The 18638-nt window shown below is 38.3% G+C and overlaps 1 protein-coding gene across 5 annotated transcripts in view; it reads left to right on the top strand.

Annotated features, from left to right (window-relative positions):
- The first annotated feature begins 441 nt into the window (after positions 1-441).
- Positions 442-18638, top strand: part of fam13a (family with sequence similarity 13 member A) — a 64412-nt gene continuing 46215 nt past the window's right edge. For 4 of the 5 annotated variants that reach the window (XM_041785278.1, XM_041785275.1, XM_041785276.1 and 1 more), the window contains exons 1-7: positions 442-717; positions 6524-6719; positions 9765-9974; positions 11874-12051; positions 14774-14921; positions 16960-17043; positions 17614-17700. In XM_041785278.1, the coding sequence (XP_041641212.1) occupies positions 691-717; positions 6524-6719; positions 9765-9974; positions 11874-12051; positions 14774-14921; positions 16960-17043; positions 17614-17700 (930 nt within the window). In that variant the 5' untranslated portion in view covers positions 442-690. The remainder of the gene's footprint in view (positions 718-6523; positions 6720-9764; positions 9975-11873; positions 12052-14773; positions 14922-16959; positions 17044-17613; positions 17701-18638) is intronic. The other variant, XM_041785277.1, reaches the window with a different exon arrangement.

Here is an 18638-nt window from a genome sequence, read left to right as displayed (position 1 = left end):
TCTGTGATTTTAAGTTATGAAAAATCATTCAATAACAAATGTGGTTGTCATTTATATTGATCCAAAATAATTTCTGATTTCCTTTAAGTTTAATAAATACATGACTGAAAACGTATTATTCAAGTAAGGAAACTAAGCTGAGCAGTGAAGATCCATTTATATTTCTACTTTTCTGTTTAAAGTTGTGGCAGCATCATGACTTTTACTCTTCAGGCAAACTTCCCAGTTCCTGCTGCCTAGAAGCGCCTTCCTCCTTTCCTCTCCTAAATGCAGTCAGAGGAATCCTGCAGGCACAGATTTAAAGTTTTGGGCTTTAACCCTTTAATCACATGACCAGGCCACTCGGCCAATAGGAGGGCTCGGCTCAGATTTCAGCCTAAGAGGAGAGAGGGGAACAGAGAGGAGGAAGAGAAAGAGGCAAGCACTAATCTGTGCTCATGGTGTAAGCAGCACACAGGCTGCCAGCACTGACAGCACTTCTTTAAACTTTCTCCTGACGTGGATTATTTATGGTTTGCTTTCTTTAAAGTACTTTGATGGCTCTCTTTAAAGTCAAAAAGATTCCCAGCACTGGGAAAAGTCCAAGAGTTTGTCCTGGAACAGAGTGAAGAAGAAAGAAGGAGGGAGGATAGCAGCAGTTTTTCCTCTCATCTCTGCCTCAGCAGGCGTTTCTTCTTCTTCTGTGGAAGAATGGGGGCAGGAGCTCTGACCATCTGTGTGAGTAGAGGCTACAAAGGCTGAGCTGGCTCTGAGATTTCTCATTCAAACTGTGATTAAGGACTAAAGTATGCAGAATGGTTCTGTTCAGTGTCTACACTCTGTTTGGTGTATGGGTTGAAATGAGTGCATGTCTTTTGCTTTCTTAAAAGTTCCAGATGGGACAACTGTCTTCTTCCTGCAGTGAAATGGGACTTCCTGCTGCTCACATATTATAGGACTGCTGGCATCAAGATAAAAAGTTTCATTAGCAGCCAAAACAGAGATGGCTTCCTTGTTATCCAGCTCTGGTTTACGGTTACCCTTCCTCTACAAAAGAAACTGGGGATAAATACAGTTAGCTTCATTTGATCTGCTCAGTTTTCTAACATATATCCACTTTCTAAATGGAAAATATGTTGTTACAGAAACTAGACTTTGTGTATTTTTCCAACCTTGTGTCTCTGGCTGTAATGTCCTGTCTTTAGCAGCTGTTGCTCCCTGTGCCTGTGATGCTATTGCTACCAGTTGCTCCTATGGCCACCCACATAGGGACTGGGGCAGAGACGGGGGGAGGGAGAGGGGAGGAGGGCAGGGAGTGAAGGGACACATGCTTGGGCTTGCTATCCTCTTTATGGGAGTGTCAGAGAGACACAGTAAACGGCCTTGCTCGTGTGGATTTTATTTTTCTTAAACCTCTCGAGAAAACGATGTGCTTTGTTGCTTCCATTAAATATCACTTTTGTAACGATACTATCTCAAGCTCACACTTAAAATAAAATGTTTCGAGAGGAAAAGGAGACAGTCATTAACTTCCAGAGTCTCTCAATAGTCAATGACAATAGCTTTCTTTGTCACTGTCAGAAGCTGAAGTGTGAACAAATTTTAAAGACGGGGGAGGGGAAGAGGGGATGAGGATTATAAGGGTAATCACAGCAGACTGTCTGCCTAAACAATAGAGGCAAATGAGTGCCATCGGAAGTGTTTCTGTTTTGGCTGTTTGAATGTAAAAGCTCAACTTCACAAAAAACCTTGAAACTGACTTTTAAACTGTCAAAAAGAGGTATGCTGTGAGAGTGGGGTGCTGTTATTTTTATCCCCAGTTTAAACGTTCCTACACAGTGACATACTGTATAAATAAAGTCTGTGTCACTAAGGGAATAAATGCAGCTGCATACAAAACCAACATTACACTTTTCCTTTCGTGTAAATGGAGGGAAAACATTCTGCTCTGCACATTGCTTCTTTCCCTCACAAATTAATGCTTTCTTAGCTGATATACTTGCAGAAAGTAAGTCAAACTTTAGCTTTTGTCAGTGCTAATAATGGAAAAAAACATGAACACTAAGATTGCCCTTGCACCAACAAAAAATGTCAAATCACTCTGCAAGTCATCCTGGGATTATTTGCTGCTAGTTTACAGTGAGACTGTCAAAATATTTGATATTTTTACACTTTTTCAACATTATTTATGCATACCATAGTATTGAAGAGTACCAAAGTTCTGATAGAAAATACCAATAAACAGACAGCTGTTCGTATGAGTATTTCCAATTCAGAGATGTCATCAGCAAATAGAGAGAAGGAAATTCAGGTAGTGACAAATAAAGCAGTGATGCAGGGAAATAAGATGATATTTTTGATTGTTTCACAGCAGTTCTGCTCTAGAGCAAGTATAGGCCTGCCATGGGATTTTGCACATCCATACATACAACTAAAAATACTGTCACATGAATTAAAGAGGCTATGCTTTATTGATATTTATATGGTGTGCCTAGAGATTCTGGCTTGATTCTAGTTGTACCTGGGGCAGAAAAAGTTTCAAAATCACTGCTTTAAGAGCTTAGGAACATGCTGAAGCCGCCTCACAAATGTTCATCTACTGAAGTCACGCTCATTCCTCCCAGCTGCTCTGCACTCCACAGCAGAGGACCCCAGGAACTCTTTGACTGATCAGGCTGCAGATATTTTTCATTGAGTCCCTTTGTCATCTCATGCACAATGACATTAGTGTCCGTAGCAGATAGAGAGCAGAGAAAGTGATGTTGCATGGTCCTGAAAAGTTTTTCTTTATGTCCCGGCCTTCTAACCCTTTTGACTGTGAGCATCACATCACCACACAAACACTGACGCTTATAAAATGTCCCATATAAGACAATTAGTAAATACAGACAGAGAGCAGACTCACTACACACTATTCTTATGGATTACAATGATTATTCTGATTTTTTTTTAACTCATTTATTTGACCTTTGTAGTACCATTGAGAGTTTGCCAAATTTTGGTATGTGTTCACAGATTTTTCTTTTCTAAGGGGTAGGGAAGAAATGAAAAGTAACTAAATTAACCAGTAATTGGTGTCCAGGAAGTTTTTTGTTTGTTTGTTTCTGTAAAAAGAAAGATAGCAATATCATTTGACATTTTCTATTTCTATTTTTTCATGCTACTTTATCAAAGCACTCATCTAAGCTAAATTATACACAAACTACTTCTCTGACTTACGCCAGCTTCCATACAGGTTGATGTTCATATAAAAATAGTACGAACAGAAATAACTGGAAATAAAAAGATAAAAGATTGAAATAATGGTATCCCGTGGTTCTTACAGGATTGATTTCAAATATCCATATTGCAAGGTTTCCATCACAGATCTTTCCAGCTTTTACTGAAATTCAAAAATTTGGTATCACTTTTTTAGATATATTTTTGATGTCTTTATTCACAGAGGAGGACAGTGGATTGAGTCGAGAACAGGAATGAGAGACTCAGAATGAGAGTTCAGATTTTAACCCGGGTCGCCGGCGTGCATGAAGCGCACCTAAAACCACGAGGCCATCTGCACTTAAATCTGGTATCAGCTCTAGTTTATAGATTATTTTAGGAGCTTTGTGGTTTTGGTTTGTTCCACTCCAAGCTAGTTTTGTCTACTTTTTGTTGTGGTTACTCAGTTGTTTGTTTGCCTCTAATTTCAGAGAATCTTTTAAAGAAATGTTTCTTAAATTAAATATAATCATGTAAATCTTTCAGTGAAAATTAACAAATCTTATTTTTTTATGTTTTGTTGTTGTTTGTGGACATCTTTTGTTGTTCCTTATGTTTTGTCTTGTTTGGGGTTAGCAGACATCCTTAACAGTTCATTTTCTTTGCAAGTTTCTGATAATATATCAGATGAGGAAAATAAAATCAGTAATCAGCTTTTGACAGATTAACTCCTAAAAATATTTATGTGTTTTCATACATTGAAAACAAAGGGACAAAAAGTGTGTCTGTGTGGTGGAGGGGGTAAGCATATGCGTTTGTGCATGATAGTAAAGAGATTTAGGGGACATCTGTTGAGTAATGCCTATCACAGTCAGATCAAGCTCAGACCAGCTTAGCCCTCTAACACCTGCATGAGTAGTAACGACTGGAGACTATTTGCAACCCACTGCTCCATTAACACCAATGTGAGGCAGTATTACCAAGCTCAGACTGCTGCACCTGTGCAGTGTGCTGTTTGATGCTGGCTGGACTGCAGAATATTTTCTTTTCTTAGGGTAATGCTTCTGAAAAATTCCATGTGGCATGGGTCATGTACATGATGAGACAAAATATTGATTCATTAATCATTCATGTACTGTATGCTAAAATATATAATATTAAACTTCATTTAGGTAGTTATAATTTTACATACCAACAAGACATAACGGACCAATTGAAAGTGTATTTTTTTTATGCTGCCTTAAAGAGCATCCTTACATGCTCATGTTGTCAAAATTTATAACATTTCCTAAGGCCATATGGATTATGCAACAGTACCATGGTGTTCCTATCGCTCTCTTTTGTTAATGTTTTGTTTCTGTGCAGATCTAGTGTGTTCAGTGTTTTGGGTTTTTATTTGTACGAGTTTCTCTATTTCACATGGATTTTTTTGTTGTGCATGAATGCATGAAGCATTCAGGGCCAAACTTAACAAGTACTAAAATACCATTACCGTGATCACATTAATTAGAAAGGCACACTTGCCTGTCCGAGCTCCTAAAAAGCATTCCCAATCTAAGCTATAGAGCATCTGCCAGGGTAAAGATCATGCCTCCTTAGCCATCTCTGCGCCATCTGTGAGGTGGGCTTTAATCAGCTGATCTGAGTGTGGCACATGCCTGTACCCATTCTGTCTCCAACAATTGATCAGACAGGAAATAAACTAACTATACCTCCTCTTTAGCACCTCCTCCTGCCTTTAAAGGATGGTAATTCCACTGTTTCACTCAGGACCTCATTCTGGGCAAATCATCATCATGGGCCTCCCACGCCAGTGTGCGGGTCACTTAACTTGTTTGAAGTGGTGAACTCTGGAGCTATAACAATAAGTCACATGATGTAGATGTAGCCATGGCAACCTGATGAAAACTTGCTATGAAGGAAATCTTTCTGAGTCCTGCTTATGGTTTGTGTGTCATTGCTTTTTTCCCCTCTCTGTACTGCCTAGTCAAACATAAAGACATTATGCTTTAGTTAAATGGGTCGAATGAATCAGTAATCTTCCTGTCTCTGTATCACAGAGAAATTTCTGTGTACACACAATGTTTACACTCAGAAAGACAGCTGGAGAGTGTGTGGTGCAGATAGAGCCAGCATGTGGCACTATTTGTCCAGAAAAGTTACCATATAAGACATGCTGAACAGTTGGTGGATTATCTCATCAAATAAAATGCTTCAGTTTGTCCACGGAGGTGAACTGGTTTGGCATGGCAGTCAGGGCGCACTCACACTAGACCCTGCTGTGCTGAAGCGTGATTGTCTGAACTCACAGTGCTCGGCTCTTGCACATACATCATCACATCATAATATGACACACGTATGGCTTTGTTTACATGAAGCCTGTGCTTGTGTGAGAAACTATGCCATGCCAAAGTCCACCTCCTCTTCCATCTCTGCTCAGTCCAGGGTAGTTTACCATACTTGAGCATGGAAGAATCACAGCTTAGTCTTTTTTTCTTCTACTTATTTGAGCTGTTCACCTTTTAGTGCTAAAAGTCTGGAGCATGCATGACACTCATAGACAAGTTTGAGGGTGAGTGAGGTCTATACATGTAAGTATGGATAAACCCCCAATCACAGCTAGTTGTCTGGGTCAGATTTTGAGAAATGTGACTTACAATTTAAGTCTTACTGACACTTTTACTTGTATGTTAAAAGTCTGGTTTTGGGTGGACCTGCACAGTAGATCAACTTTTTGTAACTGTGCAGAAACATGACCTGTCCAACTTTGAATGCATGGATGGAAATAACAACAGGCACTGGAAAAAATGTGAGGATAATCACATTTGTCATTTTTTAACTTGAAAAATGTTGTGTTTTAATACAAAAGCCTTCCAGTAAAAAAAAAAAAAACTTTTATCGGACAATCTTTATGTCCAAATATAGAATATTTGAGCAATAACCCTTCAGGTTTTTAGCAAACTCTAATCTACCTGCTTTAATTCCCTCTATATGTCACCTGATCATGCATGTGTGTGTATATTTATGTAGTGGTGTGTGTCACTCGAGCAATACCTTTAACCAAAGGTGTTGCATGGGAACTTGATCTTTGTCGTAGCAACACATGCACGGCCAGCTCTCCACTTCCTCTTCCTCTCAGCTCTGAGCACACTCCGTCCTCTAAGTGCGCATTCATGGACCCGCTACCATCATTACCACACGTACCTTTCAGTCTGTGGAGCAGAGTGAGCCTCCTTCCTCTAGGGCAGGTGTCTCCACGTTCTCTAACCTGATGCAGGCTCCAGTGCTGCCCTGTGGTCCCACAGTGTCAGCGGCTGACTGCTGCTCTCTGCTCTTCTCCCTGCAGCACAACAAGACAGCAGTGCAGGTTAAAGAAGACATGAAGAAGATGGTTCAGATACCATTACTGCGACCCAGGACAGTGGCTGCCAAGCATACCAAGCTGTTTGGAGTGACTCTGTCTGAGCTGCAGGAGAAGGGCCTGATGGAGGATGGTGTGCCCCTGGTGCTGAGGAGGATGGTGGAGTATCTACGCAAGCATGGTGAGAAAAAACAAAATAGAATACAGTAGAAAGAAAAGAAGTAACACCTGATCTCCTAAATTAAAAACATAAATAGTTTCCTGTTGATCATAAATATCCTGAGTATCTGTGGATGTTTCTTTCTTAATGAAAAAGGCCTTAAAAGCAGACAATAACAACACTTGAAAGCAAATCACAAGTACTTCAATTTTCAGTGAACTATTTTGCAAACCTTCCTGATATGTTAAACGATCCAACCCAATGAACCTGAAATGAATTGCAGATTGGAAAGAAATAAGATGAACTGCACTGCAGAGTTCTCTGCACTTTGTTTGAATAATTTTATCTGTAGTTATAATGTAATTTCAACTATTATTCTACACATAATTGTAATATATGCATAAAGAAAAATATTTCAAATTTCCAGCTATTTAACCCCCCTGAGACCCTGCATACATATTAGGAGTAAATTGTTATATTTCAGCTTCCCCACAGGATAGTAATACATTTTGATATTAGATTTTTTTATGGTAATTATCCAGAATTTCCACACAAGCAATTTGCATGGGATGCCTTGAGAACTCACTTTGAAATTTTCATGAAGTTTTTGGGGGGCTGCTTTGAATTTTTTCAATTTTATTGTAAATTAATTTAGGGCAGAATTAAATTTTTTGGAGGCTTGATTAGAATTTGAAGTGGCACTTGGTTTGAAATTTGGGAAAAGGAATTTCCCAAATTCTTATGTAATTTTTATGTAAGTTTTGGTTTAACTTTCATGTAAAGCTTTGGGCTTTTTAAAGAAAAGTTTACTGCAACGTTTGGGAAAAATTTGATGACCTTTTCGGGGTATTTTTTAAAGTTATTTTTGGAATTTAACATGCAATTTTGGTAATTTTCCTTTAAATTTCTGAGAGTTTATGGGGATTTTGGGGACCTACTGTTAAATAAGTTGGAGAAACTAAATATGCATTAAAAACAAAAGCTCTGGTCTCAGGATGTTAAAGTAATTACTGTGTTAGGATAAAAGATCAGTGATAGCTTACATTTTTTATACCTTTATTTATTCGTTTTAAAAGTGCAGTACAGACAAGGAGAGTGAACATCAGTGATATTTCTCCGTTTTTTCTCCCCACAATAGCCCCCCCCCCCCCCAATAAATAAATAAATAAATAAATAAATAAATAAATAAAACAAAACAACCAAAAAATAAATAAAATAAAAAACAGTCATCTGGTCCTACCCAACCTAGAATCAATACATCTAAAGTAGAAATTAAATTTATCAGCAAAATAAATAATAAATTACTCTTCAGTGGGTGTACTCTTTATTCAGAAGTGGATACATCAAAAATAAAATTCATCATGCTTTAATCCCAGATGATCACTACAGCTCCAACAAAGACCTGATACTTTTCCGGACTTTTAAAATTAGATGAGCCTATTGTGACAGCAACATTAAGCCTACTAATGTAGGCTATCCAAAAATTTTATATCGTCTTTTGCCTTTTGTGAAGTAAATATATTTTGGGCAAAAAACACAGCCTTAACCGTGCACTCATATGAAGCTTGATAATATTGACCTACTTTTTCCTTTTCTGCACTTCTGCTGTTTGACCACTGGGTGTCAGTAAAGGAAAACAGAACTTCTCTGTCATGGCTCCTGAAGCTGCAGACCTCTGAACAGTAGGTCTATTATGTCAAAGTTTTCTTTTAAAAGCATGGAAACTAACTCACCACCAAATTAGATATTTAAGTTGGCTACCTGACGGAAAATAGTAACAGTTCCACATGTGACGCCAGGGCTGGATTTACTATTAATTTCCAATTAAGATTTCCTCTAAAAACATACAACACTTAGAAAACACACTACCTTCCGCAGGCCCTGTCACTCTCTGATAGGCCTCCACCTATTTGGCCAGTTTACCTCCCCACCAAAGTGAGGTCAAGGCGCATGCCATGATCCTAAGAGAACAGGCGAATCAATATTACATGGAAAAATAATCAACAGTAAGTTATTCTTTTTTAGAAAACGAGATGCATGGCTCCCCCGATACTTACGACAATAACGGACATTTATTTAAACTGAACTATTTCCTCTGTAGAAAGTAGTTCCAGAAGACTTCTCATGGCGGCGGATTATCTAGCCGTTAATTTTTTTTAAATTCTGACTGTCCGGATCTAACATACTGGTATACTTACTGAGATATATGAAAGTCAGTATGTCTTCATATTCGGAGAGGAGATTGAAAAACTAATTTAGATATTCGTATTTGGATGAATTGGCTTCATATATCCACCTCACAATGTGGTTTTGAGTAGAATCCAGGGCAGGGTTAGCCAAATGACCCATAAAGTAATTAGCCGTTTAGCTTAAGTAACTGAAATCTGAGTGGTCTCATAGTAATGCTCGGTCTTAAATTATTGAAAGTGCACAGAAATGTCCAGCACGTTTCCATAGATTGCTGCTGGCTCAAGATAAGGTAACGTTGAAGCTCTAGAAAGACAAATTACATTGTTTTTGAACACTATATTAAGGCTAACATTAAGCCAGTGTTGAAGACAACAAGCGAGATGCGCTAGGCTAGGTCAACATTTGGGGGCTAACATAAGCCATTAAACGACTAAATCACTCAAGAATGGTAACACTTCTCCATCATCATATACAGTTAAAATATCCCTTACATTTACTTTAACTGACTTAAGTATTCACTGGCTGTTTTAGTAATGTACTGTTTATTTTATTTGGAGAGCTGAGACCCCAGGGAGAACAAATTTGTACTTCGTGAACATTGAGGGGTCAGAAGAAATCACCTTTCAGCAAGCAGTTTTCAAACAAACATTGAGGGACCATAGCCACATATTTTGATGGATGTAAATTTAAAAATTAGGACAATACAAGTTTTTAGACCTACTATGAAATTCTTTCAATGTTGTCAAACAATAAGCCTCTTTTAGGAAAGGTTTGTTGTCTTTCCCTTTTATCTGTTATTAAATGATCAATTGCCTGGCTCTTACTATCATCAGTTATAATGCTGAAGTTTACATTGGTTTCCTATTTTTTCTTCAGCCTTGCATCAGGAGGGTCTGTTCAGAGTTAACGGGAATGTGAGGGCTGTGGAGACCCTTAAACAGCGGCTGGAGAGTGGAGAAGAGGTGGACCTTTTCTCTGAATCTGACTCATGTACAGTGGCCAGTTTGCTCAAACGGTACCTCAGGGACCTGCCAGAGGGTCTGGTAGACTCCACAGTCCAGCAGGCACTGATACATCACTACCAAGGTCAGGAAATGGTTTCTGTTTGCAGTTAAATGCTCAAGTCCCGTGCTTATGTGTCCTGGAAAAATTCTATCAGCTCAACTAGATCACGTTTGATATTTTTCCAGTCCTCATGTGAGACCTGTCAGCTCCCCAAATCCTGGATATGACATCGATACCCTCACAAGTGTAGTGAATATTTAGGTCATGACCCTGACTGGATGATAAGTAGTGCTATCTTTAGATGCTGAAACTTACTAGTAGCACTGCAGTCATCAGCACCAGGCGGTGCATAGAAAAGAACTGCTGAGTCCAGTGTCTGAGTGAGAGAGGGAGGGAAAGTGATGGACCCCCAAATTCTGGCCATGATCTTGGAGGTCGTAGAAGTAGGTTAAATAAATTGGCAACTGAAGTGTTAGTGGATAGTTTTTACTCTCCTCCATCACTTTTTTAATCCATTTAGTGGGATGAGAGTGAGCATCTTGGCTGCAGCATTGGTTTTTGCTTATATACTTCATAAATTGTCTTATTTCCAGGGAATTTGGCCAGATGCAACAAAAGTACTCCTCAGTGAAAGATTTGATCTGTGCTATCAAATAAAATTGTTTTGATTAATTAAATCATCTGACGCAACCTTATTTTAAAATGGTTGATTTTAATATATCAGTTAATCAATCAATCAGTCTTTATTTGCTATAGCGCTGATTCATAACAAATGCTGTCTCAAGACATTAAACAAAAAGAGCAGCTCTAGTCTATTCTTGTTGTGATTTTTGTTTGTTTTGTTTGATTACAAAGACCCAGCATTAATCGACTATGAGCACGGTACGTGGCAACTTTTAAAAACTCAGTTTTTATGTCTGCTGATACTGATATTTAACTTTTTAAGCTAGCATCTGCTCTATCAATGTATTGCTGATAATATTATACATCCCAGCTTTATAGGGCTGATATTAATTTGTAGGATGTGAAAATACCCATTGATTGACCAAGTGTTTTATTCATTGTCTGTAATTAACAATGGTCTGTCATCACTTAAAGTTATTAAGACATGCCATAAGTCTAATAAACCCATCATATGACTAACCTCAGTTCCCTTGCTTGAAAGAAAAAAAATCTGAGAAACATATCTAATTATTTTTAGACATCATATGAGGTCTGGCAACACCTTAAGTACAGTTTCAGACAATGACGACAAATGATGTTTTTATTTGTATTTTTGGTAACAAACCAGAAGTGTTCGTTGTCCACCGCCTGCCTGTATAAAAATGTGTTGCCTAAATGCACCAACATGTAAAATTTGTAAACTTTTCATTATAAACTGTTTAATCTTCCCCCCATCACTACACAAACACATTTTAGTACCCAGCACAACACTGCTCCCTCATACACAGAAACATCAAGTCTTACATTAGGAGCAGCTGTGATTTCCCTAAGTCATTATTTCCTGTCTCACTCTACTTCATCAGACAGAAGGGCACTCATGCCAACCCTCAAACACACTCATGTAGACTTACAGGGGCACCAAGTTTGCGTCATTCATTCATTCATTCATTCATTCATTCAGGATAAGTAGTCCCATTGGTTTATCCAACTCTGACCCATTTATGTACCCCATGTAATAGCATCAACATATTTTCAGGCTCTTTGCTCTAATGCTCAGATAGTGCTAGTTACAACAAGCTGTTATAAGATATTTCATAGAGCTGGCAAATGGAGCTGTCACTTCTGCTCCAAAATCTGTTCATTTGCCTATATTAGTCATCATTCATTATTCAGGTGTAAATAAATGGCTGCATACACAGTGGGGCTTTTATCAGCTGTTACACAAAAGTTCTGAAAATTGTCTTAATGGAAACCAACAATAGCTGTAAGAAAAATATTTTGACCTCTGACCTCTTCTGCTCTTTTGTGTGTTTATAGAGTGTGGTGATGACGTTTCCTGCTCAGACATGAGAGATATGCTCCAACAGCTTCCAGACGTCCACATCAGACTTCTCCAGTACCTCTGCCACTTTCTCACCCATGTCGAGTGCAACCACAAGGAAAACCGTATGACTGCACTGAACCTTGCCACTGTTTTTGGACCCAGTGTCTTTCAGTGAGCGTTTTGTTTGTTTGTATTTCTTTGGACTGACTGAATTATATGCTGGTTTATGGTAGTGGGCTGATACAACTATTTATCAATCCCTTTCACTCCATCCACTCCACATTCACACACTTAGGTTGCTATGGAGAGTTGACCATCAGTATTAGCTAATTCTGCGTGTGTATGCATCCACACACATTTACACACAACCAACAAATCAGTGAGTGCGAATTGTGGTTAAGTGTCCTGACCAAGATATATTAAAAATGTGACTGCAGGAACTGGGGATTGAACCCGCAACCTACCACCTGCAAGTCAACCAACTCTACCTACTGATCCACCCTCAGCCGAGTATGACCTTAAACCTTTTTAAAGGTGCATTTTCTTCAGGCAATCAAAATAGATAACCAAGCACAAATTGCATTCATTCCTTCATCAACAATCAGTCATCCATCTCTTTTGCTTTTAAGTAGCTGTTTCAACAAAATAAATTTTTAATTATCAGAACTTAATCACTGTTTTTTGGTCTCTTGGGGCCGCCACAACAAGCTGCATAGTACAACGTTGGTATGTATTTTGAGTTTGTTTTTTGTTTTTGTTATTTTTGTGGTTAATAAGGCAGCAAGAAGCTTCATATTAACACTTACAGCAGGTTAGAGTAAATCAGCATTCATCTGGAGTATTTTTTCTGCCCACCTAAAATAAATCTGAGGTCAATATACAATATTCACTCTATTTTAAGCTTTGTTTTTCAATACCAGGCTCTTAGTTGTGTAATAATCCCCAATGTTCAAAAAGCTTGCTTTGTCTTGGTGCCATTTGGTGCAGAACAGCACTGTAAATTATTTAAACAAGGGCCTTTTTTTCCTGGAAACAGCTTTTTGTTGCCATTTAAAATTAAGTTGATGAAACTAAGGTCTACTAGTATAGTTGACTTCTAAAAATCTCTGCATAGCTAAAAAAAAATGTTTTTAGGATTTCAATTACCTTCCACATTGTCACTACAAGCAGCACCATTACAATCAGTCATTTGACCCAGTCGTAATGGTTAATCCAATTCAAATTATTAAATTAACTTTAATGGATTATTGATTTAAATGATTCATGTGTGAGAGCATAGGAATCAGTATGTCCTGTTTCAACTCGTTATTTTTTACACTCTGTCTTTAAACAGGCCTACTTCAGTGTGTCTGTGTCCTTGAAGATCATCACCAACAGTCCCAAAGTAATGGCATGTTTGGTGCTTAACTACGACCATCTTATAACACTTGGTTTTGTCATAAAAGCTTCATGGAAAGCCTTGATGGTTATAACAGAGGAATTTAGTCTCATCACCACTACTTCTGGCGCTACAACTTGTCAGAGTGACAGAGACATAGGCTGATCTTTCGCATGTCTTATAAATGCCCCTTCATAAACTACCACATACAGAGCATATGAAGTGAGATAATGACCAACAAGTCTATTTTATCCCAAAGAAATTGCACCTGTTTTTAAAAAATGTCACAAATTAAAGCCTGAAGCAGTTTTTCAACTTTTTCATGTGTTTACACTTCAACAGAATAGATTTCTTACATTTAGAGAAAACTTTTGTATTTGCAGTGCAGTCATCATTCAAGCAATGTCTTGCCAGACTTAAGAAGAAAAACATTCAACAATTAATTTGCATACAAACATCTTAATCTTAAAGAGTGTCCATAAAGATACTTTACTGCTCTCTCTCTCTTTCTGTCTCTCTGTCCCCCTCTCTTTTATAACCTATGTGGCCAGCAGGTGGTGTCGTAGCTTAGTGAACTTACTTCTGAGAGAGTTGTTTAAACTGCTTTGTTTTACGAAAAAGAACAATCTGAGTACTGATTTCCTGCCTGTTTCTTGAATGATTTGCAAATATCAGTTTATGCCTTTGATATGTAAAAGATCTCTTAGTCAGGTGCTGGTTTCTCTGAAACCTGGTTTTAGATCATTCAAACACTGCACAGCATGAGTTAAGCCAGTTCAGATCATTTAAGTCTGGTGAGGAATTTTGAAGTAAATGTCATGCAGCAAATTAGAAACAATTCAAGTAAATAGCTTCCTGAATGTTGAGATAACATCCATAAATAAATGATGCATCAGGGCCCTCTTATAGCTCCCTCCAGCTGCTGAGCTTATTATTACTGTTCTCACTAGTCTATTTATGATGTGATTACTGGGCACTGAGTTTTCAAACCATCCTTGTACATTTCCATCTACAGCTGCTGTCCTCAGACGTGTAACTGGTGGGAATCTCCAGTGATAAACTGATGTGTGTAAGCTGGGAAACCCTGCCTAGTTAAAAGATCAGATCTCAGCGGGCAGAATAGAGGAAAAATGAACTGGGTCCTCTGCCATACTGTACAACCTGTTCTCTTCATCAGAGACTAGTCGTGTGCATGTGTGAGAGTGTGTGGGTGTGTGTGTGTGTGTGTGTGTGTGGTGTCTGTTAAGGTTATATAATTAGGCTTACAGCCCAGCGTACATCTCAAACAGCTGTTCAAAAGCATCAGACTTCAAACGTACTGTGGCAGCTGCTGTCTGTCTAGTCAGTCAAGTTAACTTAACTTTTATTTAATTATAAAAATCCCTTTCAGATTAGAACAGTGCTGTAAAATAAAGGAAGAGATAGAGAACTGGAATGCCATTCTACAACAAAATGTTAAATCTTGTTAAATCTCTGATAATATCAGATTTTTTATGTTCCAATTTTATTTTACAGTGTTGCTCCTGGTTTTGAGGCATTGAAGGACCAAAATATTTGTAACAAGATCATGGTGAAGCTCATCCAGAACTACAGCAATATATTTGAGGCTGACAGAGATGGAGAAGGCTGCCCAGAGGAACAATCAAGGCTTATCGTTCTGAAGGTGTGGTACACTCAACGGAGCACCAGATGCTAATGTTTATGTAAACATATCAGTGTTTTAGGTCAGGTATATAAGTTGGAAACAAACTGTGAGTCATATATTGTGCCCATGCACTCAAGACAGTCTGAGTTTGCTGATGTGCGCTCATCCTCTACCCATCCACCTGGACGACTTTATAAATATTTTCTTACATAACGCCAGGCTAAAATTGATTCAACTATTGATCTTATATCCCATCCTTGCGGGGAAGAGTCCTCCACAGGTGGCTGTTTTGGAGTCTGGAGCTTGTTGATTTATATTTGCTGCTAGGATGCTTGATGTCTTCATCGATTAGCTGGTTTGCCTGGTCTGCTGCTTTTCCGGTCTGCATCAAGCTGCTTCATCTACCTGTGGAAAATATAGCAGGGAGTAAGCAAGCCTAAGAGGCACAGCAAAGTAAACCACAGGTTTCACAATCATTAGAGTTTGGTAGTATGAGATTTATTTCCAAATTAATATTTTCCAAAAGATATGTGAAGAACTAAGTAAAAACATTTACATTGATATTAGTGGGATGTGTATCTGCAAAAATGTTTTAAGGTTTTTAAAATGCTGAAGTTATAAGTCCATATTCCCATTTCCCACAAGATCAGACACAAAGAAAGACAAACATCTGGCTCTGAACACAAAATAAAATCTGGTGAATCTAGAATATGCTAATATTTATTTTCAGTATATTCATGTATCTGTGTATTTACTTATTTGTTTATCAATTTATTTTGACAGGTGTCTTAATTCTGAATAAATTAGTTGAAGCCCATAATTAACAGGTGTAACTTATTGTCTAATAAAGGTCCAAAAACATCTCCTTGAAAAGATTATCAGTATCCTGCCTGTGTCATCACTGAAAGCTACTGCTGTGTTCTTGCATATTTTTATTCTGAAGGGCTTTAAGTTCATTGAAATGTAGTCAAAGTAAGGTCAGAAAATTACGGCAGCAAAACGGCTCTAACAATTCCCACAGAAAAGCATTTACCAATCATGGCAAGTTTGAATTATGTAACATCTCTAAAGACTTAAACACAATTAAATTAAAGTCAGAAATATTGACCTAAAAAAATCAAAGTCAGTGATAAACATGTTGTTCACTGAAGAGTGAAAAATGAAAGAAAATGTTTACTACTGCAGTATCAGTATCTTTTAAAAGCCATCATATGTCAAACTTTTACACTTTTTCAGAATTTCCTCTTTTGGAAAGACATCCTTCAGCCCTGATTTATGGCTTTGTTATTGAAACGTGACATGAGCCATCTGATGCCACAGTGATGTGACAAGGATATAACCACCTGGATTTGGCTCCTCCCTTGTCTGACCTTACCGGGGCACCAGGATGCCTTTCTGGCCATTTTTAACATCGTCAGACATAGTGTTTGGTTCCCATGTGACACTTTGCTGACCATGCCAAAAGAAATACTGGGGAAGTTAATTATTTGAGAAATTAAAGTAAGCAGATTTCTCCTGTTAGTTAAACTGCAACAGGAAATCTTTTGATAGCGTATGCTAACATTTTTAAAGCCATTTTCATCCTCTAATGTCCCACTGTGCTGTATGGTGAATTCCTGAGGGCTCAGCCACTCGAGACCCTGCTGACCCACGGGAAACTCCTTGGTCAGAATAAGCTCATCTTACACACAAACATGCATTCACGTACATAAACACTAACACATATACACAGACGTTCCCAGCATACTGAGGTCCCTCGTCCCGTGACCTTCTTCTTGGTGTCTTTGAGAGGGGCATACATGATCACTAGTGTTGCCTTTTGCTGTGGTGACAAAATGCTGATAGGCTGGAAGTGTGTGTAAAAGAAGTGTTCATGTGTTTGTGGGTGCAGATATTCAACCTGTTAAAATCTATTCTTACATCTGTTGTTAAGTCTTACAAACAAGAAGCAAAAGTAGAGCAACTTTAGAGAATGAGTTCCTACTGATTGTGAACAGCTGTGTCATAACTATAGTATGAGTATGACTTCTTTATTCTTTTGTCCTCCTGATTCCAGGAGGCAAGCCAGACACAAACAGACACAGACTCATCACCCAGCCTCCCTGATGGAAATACACCAACACCAGTTCCCAGGATAAAGGTGCGTGCTTGGCTTTCCAGCAGTCTCGCCTGCATGTGTGTTATTGTGTACGTGTTATCTTCCCCATCCTTAACGTCTTTGTCTGAGTCTGTCTGCTGTGAAATGTTATCTTTAAATTTTTAGGACAAACTCGCATGAACCCTTTAAATTCCCTTACATAGTCCCCTTTAACATCAACCATGAGATCTGTGTGAAGTGAATAAAATAGCATAACTCAAGGCATTTCTGCTGACGTTTGTGTAGGTTTCAGTGAGCATCAGTGGTTTTACCAGGGTCAGCTGACCTTTGTACACAGCCTGTAATTGTAATCAGATTGCTCAGTGTGAATGCACCTTTTTAGTAATGAAGATCTGATATGACAAGTATGTGGTTTAGCTAAAAATAATAAGCTGTAGACTCAGGAGAGTAATTAAAGAAAGCTTTTTTCATCCTCTGCAGATAATATTGCAACTGTTCAGCTGTCCATGATTGCCAAATAATTTCAGGTCTATAGTGTTTTCTTAAAAAATCTGTATACATATTCAAATTTAAGTCTCTTTATTTTTCAATTCTCTCCAAATATTTTCCAAGGTTGGACTGAAAAACACACCAGAAAAAGAAGAACTTCTTAGCAAATCCCCCTCTGCAAATCCATACCTGGGGCAGAGGAAAAGGAAGGTACAGAAAACGCTTTATTTTACCATCATCAGAGAGATATCCCACTAGTAAATAATTACTTTGACAGGGTTTGGCTTTTTCATAAGGCCTTTTGAATAAATAAGCACTTCCTGTTTTCTTATCTGCCATGCTTCCTTGGTGCTGATTAGCCTGAGGTCATCTCTCAGACTGCCTCTGATGCCTGTGGCCTTGCAGCTCCGTCACATGATGTGATTTGATAAAGGCAGTCTGCTGCAGGAAACAACAGCATGCTTATTTGCAAAAGGAAACAAACAGCCTGTGGTATGCTCTTCTGACGGTGCTGTGGTATTATGACAGATGAACTCTGCAGCCACTGGAGCTGCATTTGGTCATGAATATGACCAAAGTTAAAGTGTTGACATGTTAAAGTAGAATTTGTAATTTTGGTTAATTGTTTATCCAAGTTGAAGAAAAAGGCTACGTTAATGGAGCTACTTTGCTTTCACATAGATGAAACATTAGTTGTGTTTATGATCCTTTTTGTATGAAGTATGTTGTTAAACAGGGAACAATACAGTATATGAGACTGGCTTTGATTTGAAAACTCATGCTAACAGAAATAATCTCTCTATGGTTGTCTTAAATGAAGTTTATAACAAAGATTTTATGCCAACATTGTGGTGTACCTATCAAGACTAGTGTCACTGTAGAGATAATGGAAACACTGAGTGACTCTAAGATAAGCTCAGCAGGGTACAATGTCTGTTGATGAAGAATGTTTCATCCCTCAGTAGAAAGTGGAAAATGCATCTGCTTCTTCAAGAGCTGGTATGCAGCTAAAGCTTAAGACTGTTTTTAAAATGCCTGAAATGAGTTTAATCCTTAAGCTAAGAAGTTGGGTCCTCCACCCCCACTTTAGGGTGTAGGTGCACGGGAAGGTAAACAAACTTCTACCAAAGGCTGTTTTTCCTTTAAAG

This window comes from Cheilinus undulatus, linkage group 4 (genome assembly GCF_018320785.1).
Source record: "Cheilinus undulatus linkage group 4, ASM1832078v1, whole genome shotgun sequence".
NCBI lineage: Eukaryota > Metazoa > Chordata > Actinopteri > Labriformes > Labridae > Cheilinus > Cheilinus undulatus.
This window is presented reverse-complemented; position numbering and strand designations above follow the sequence as displayed.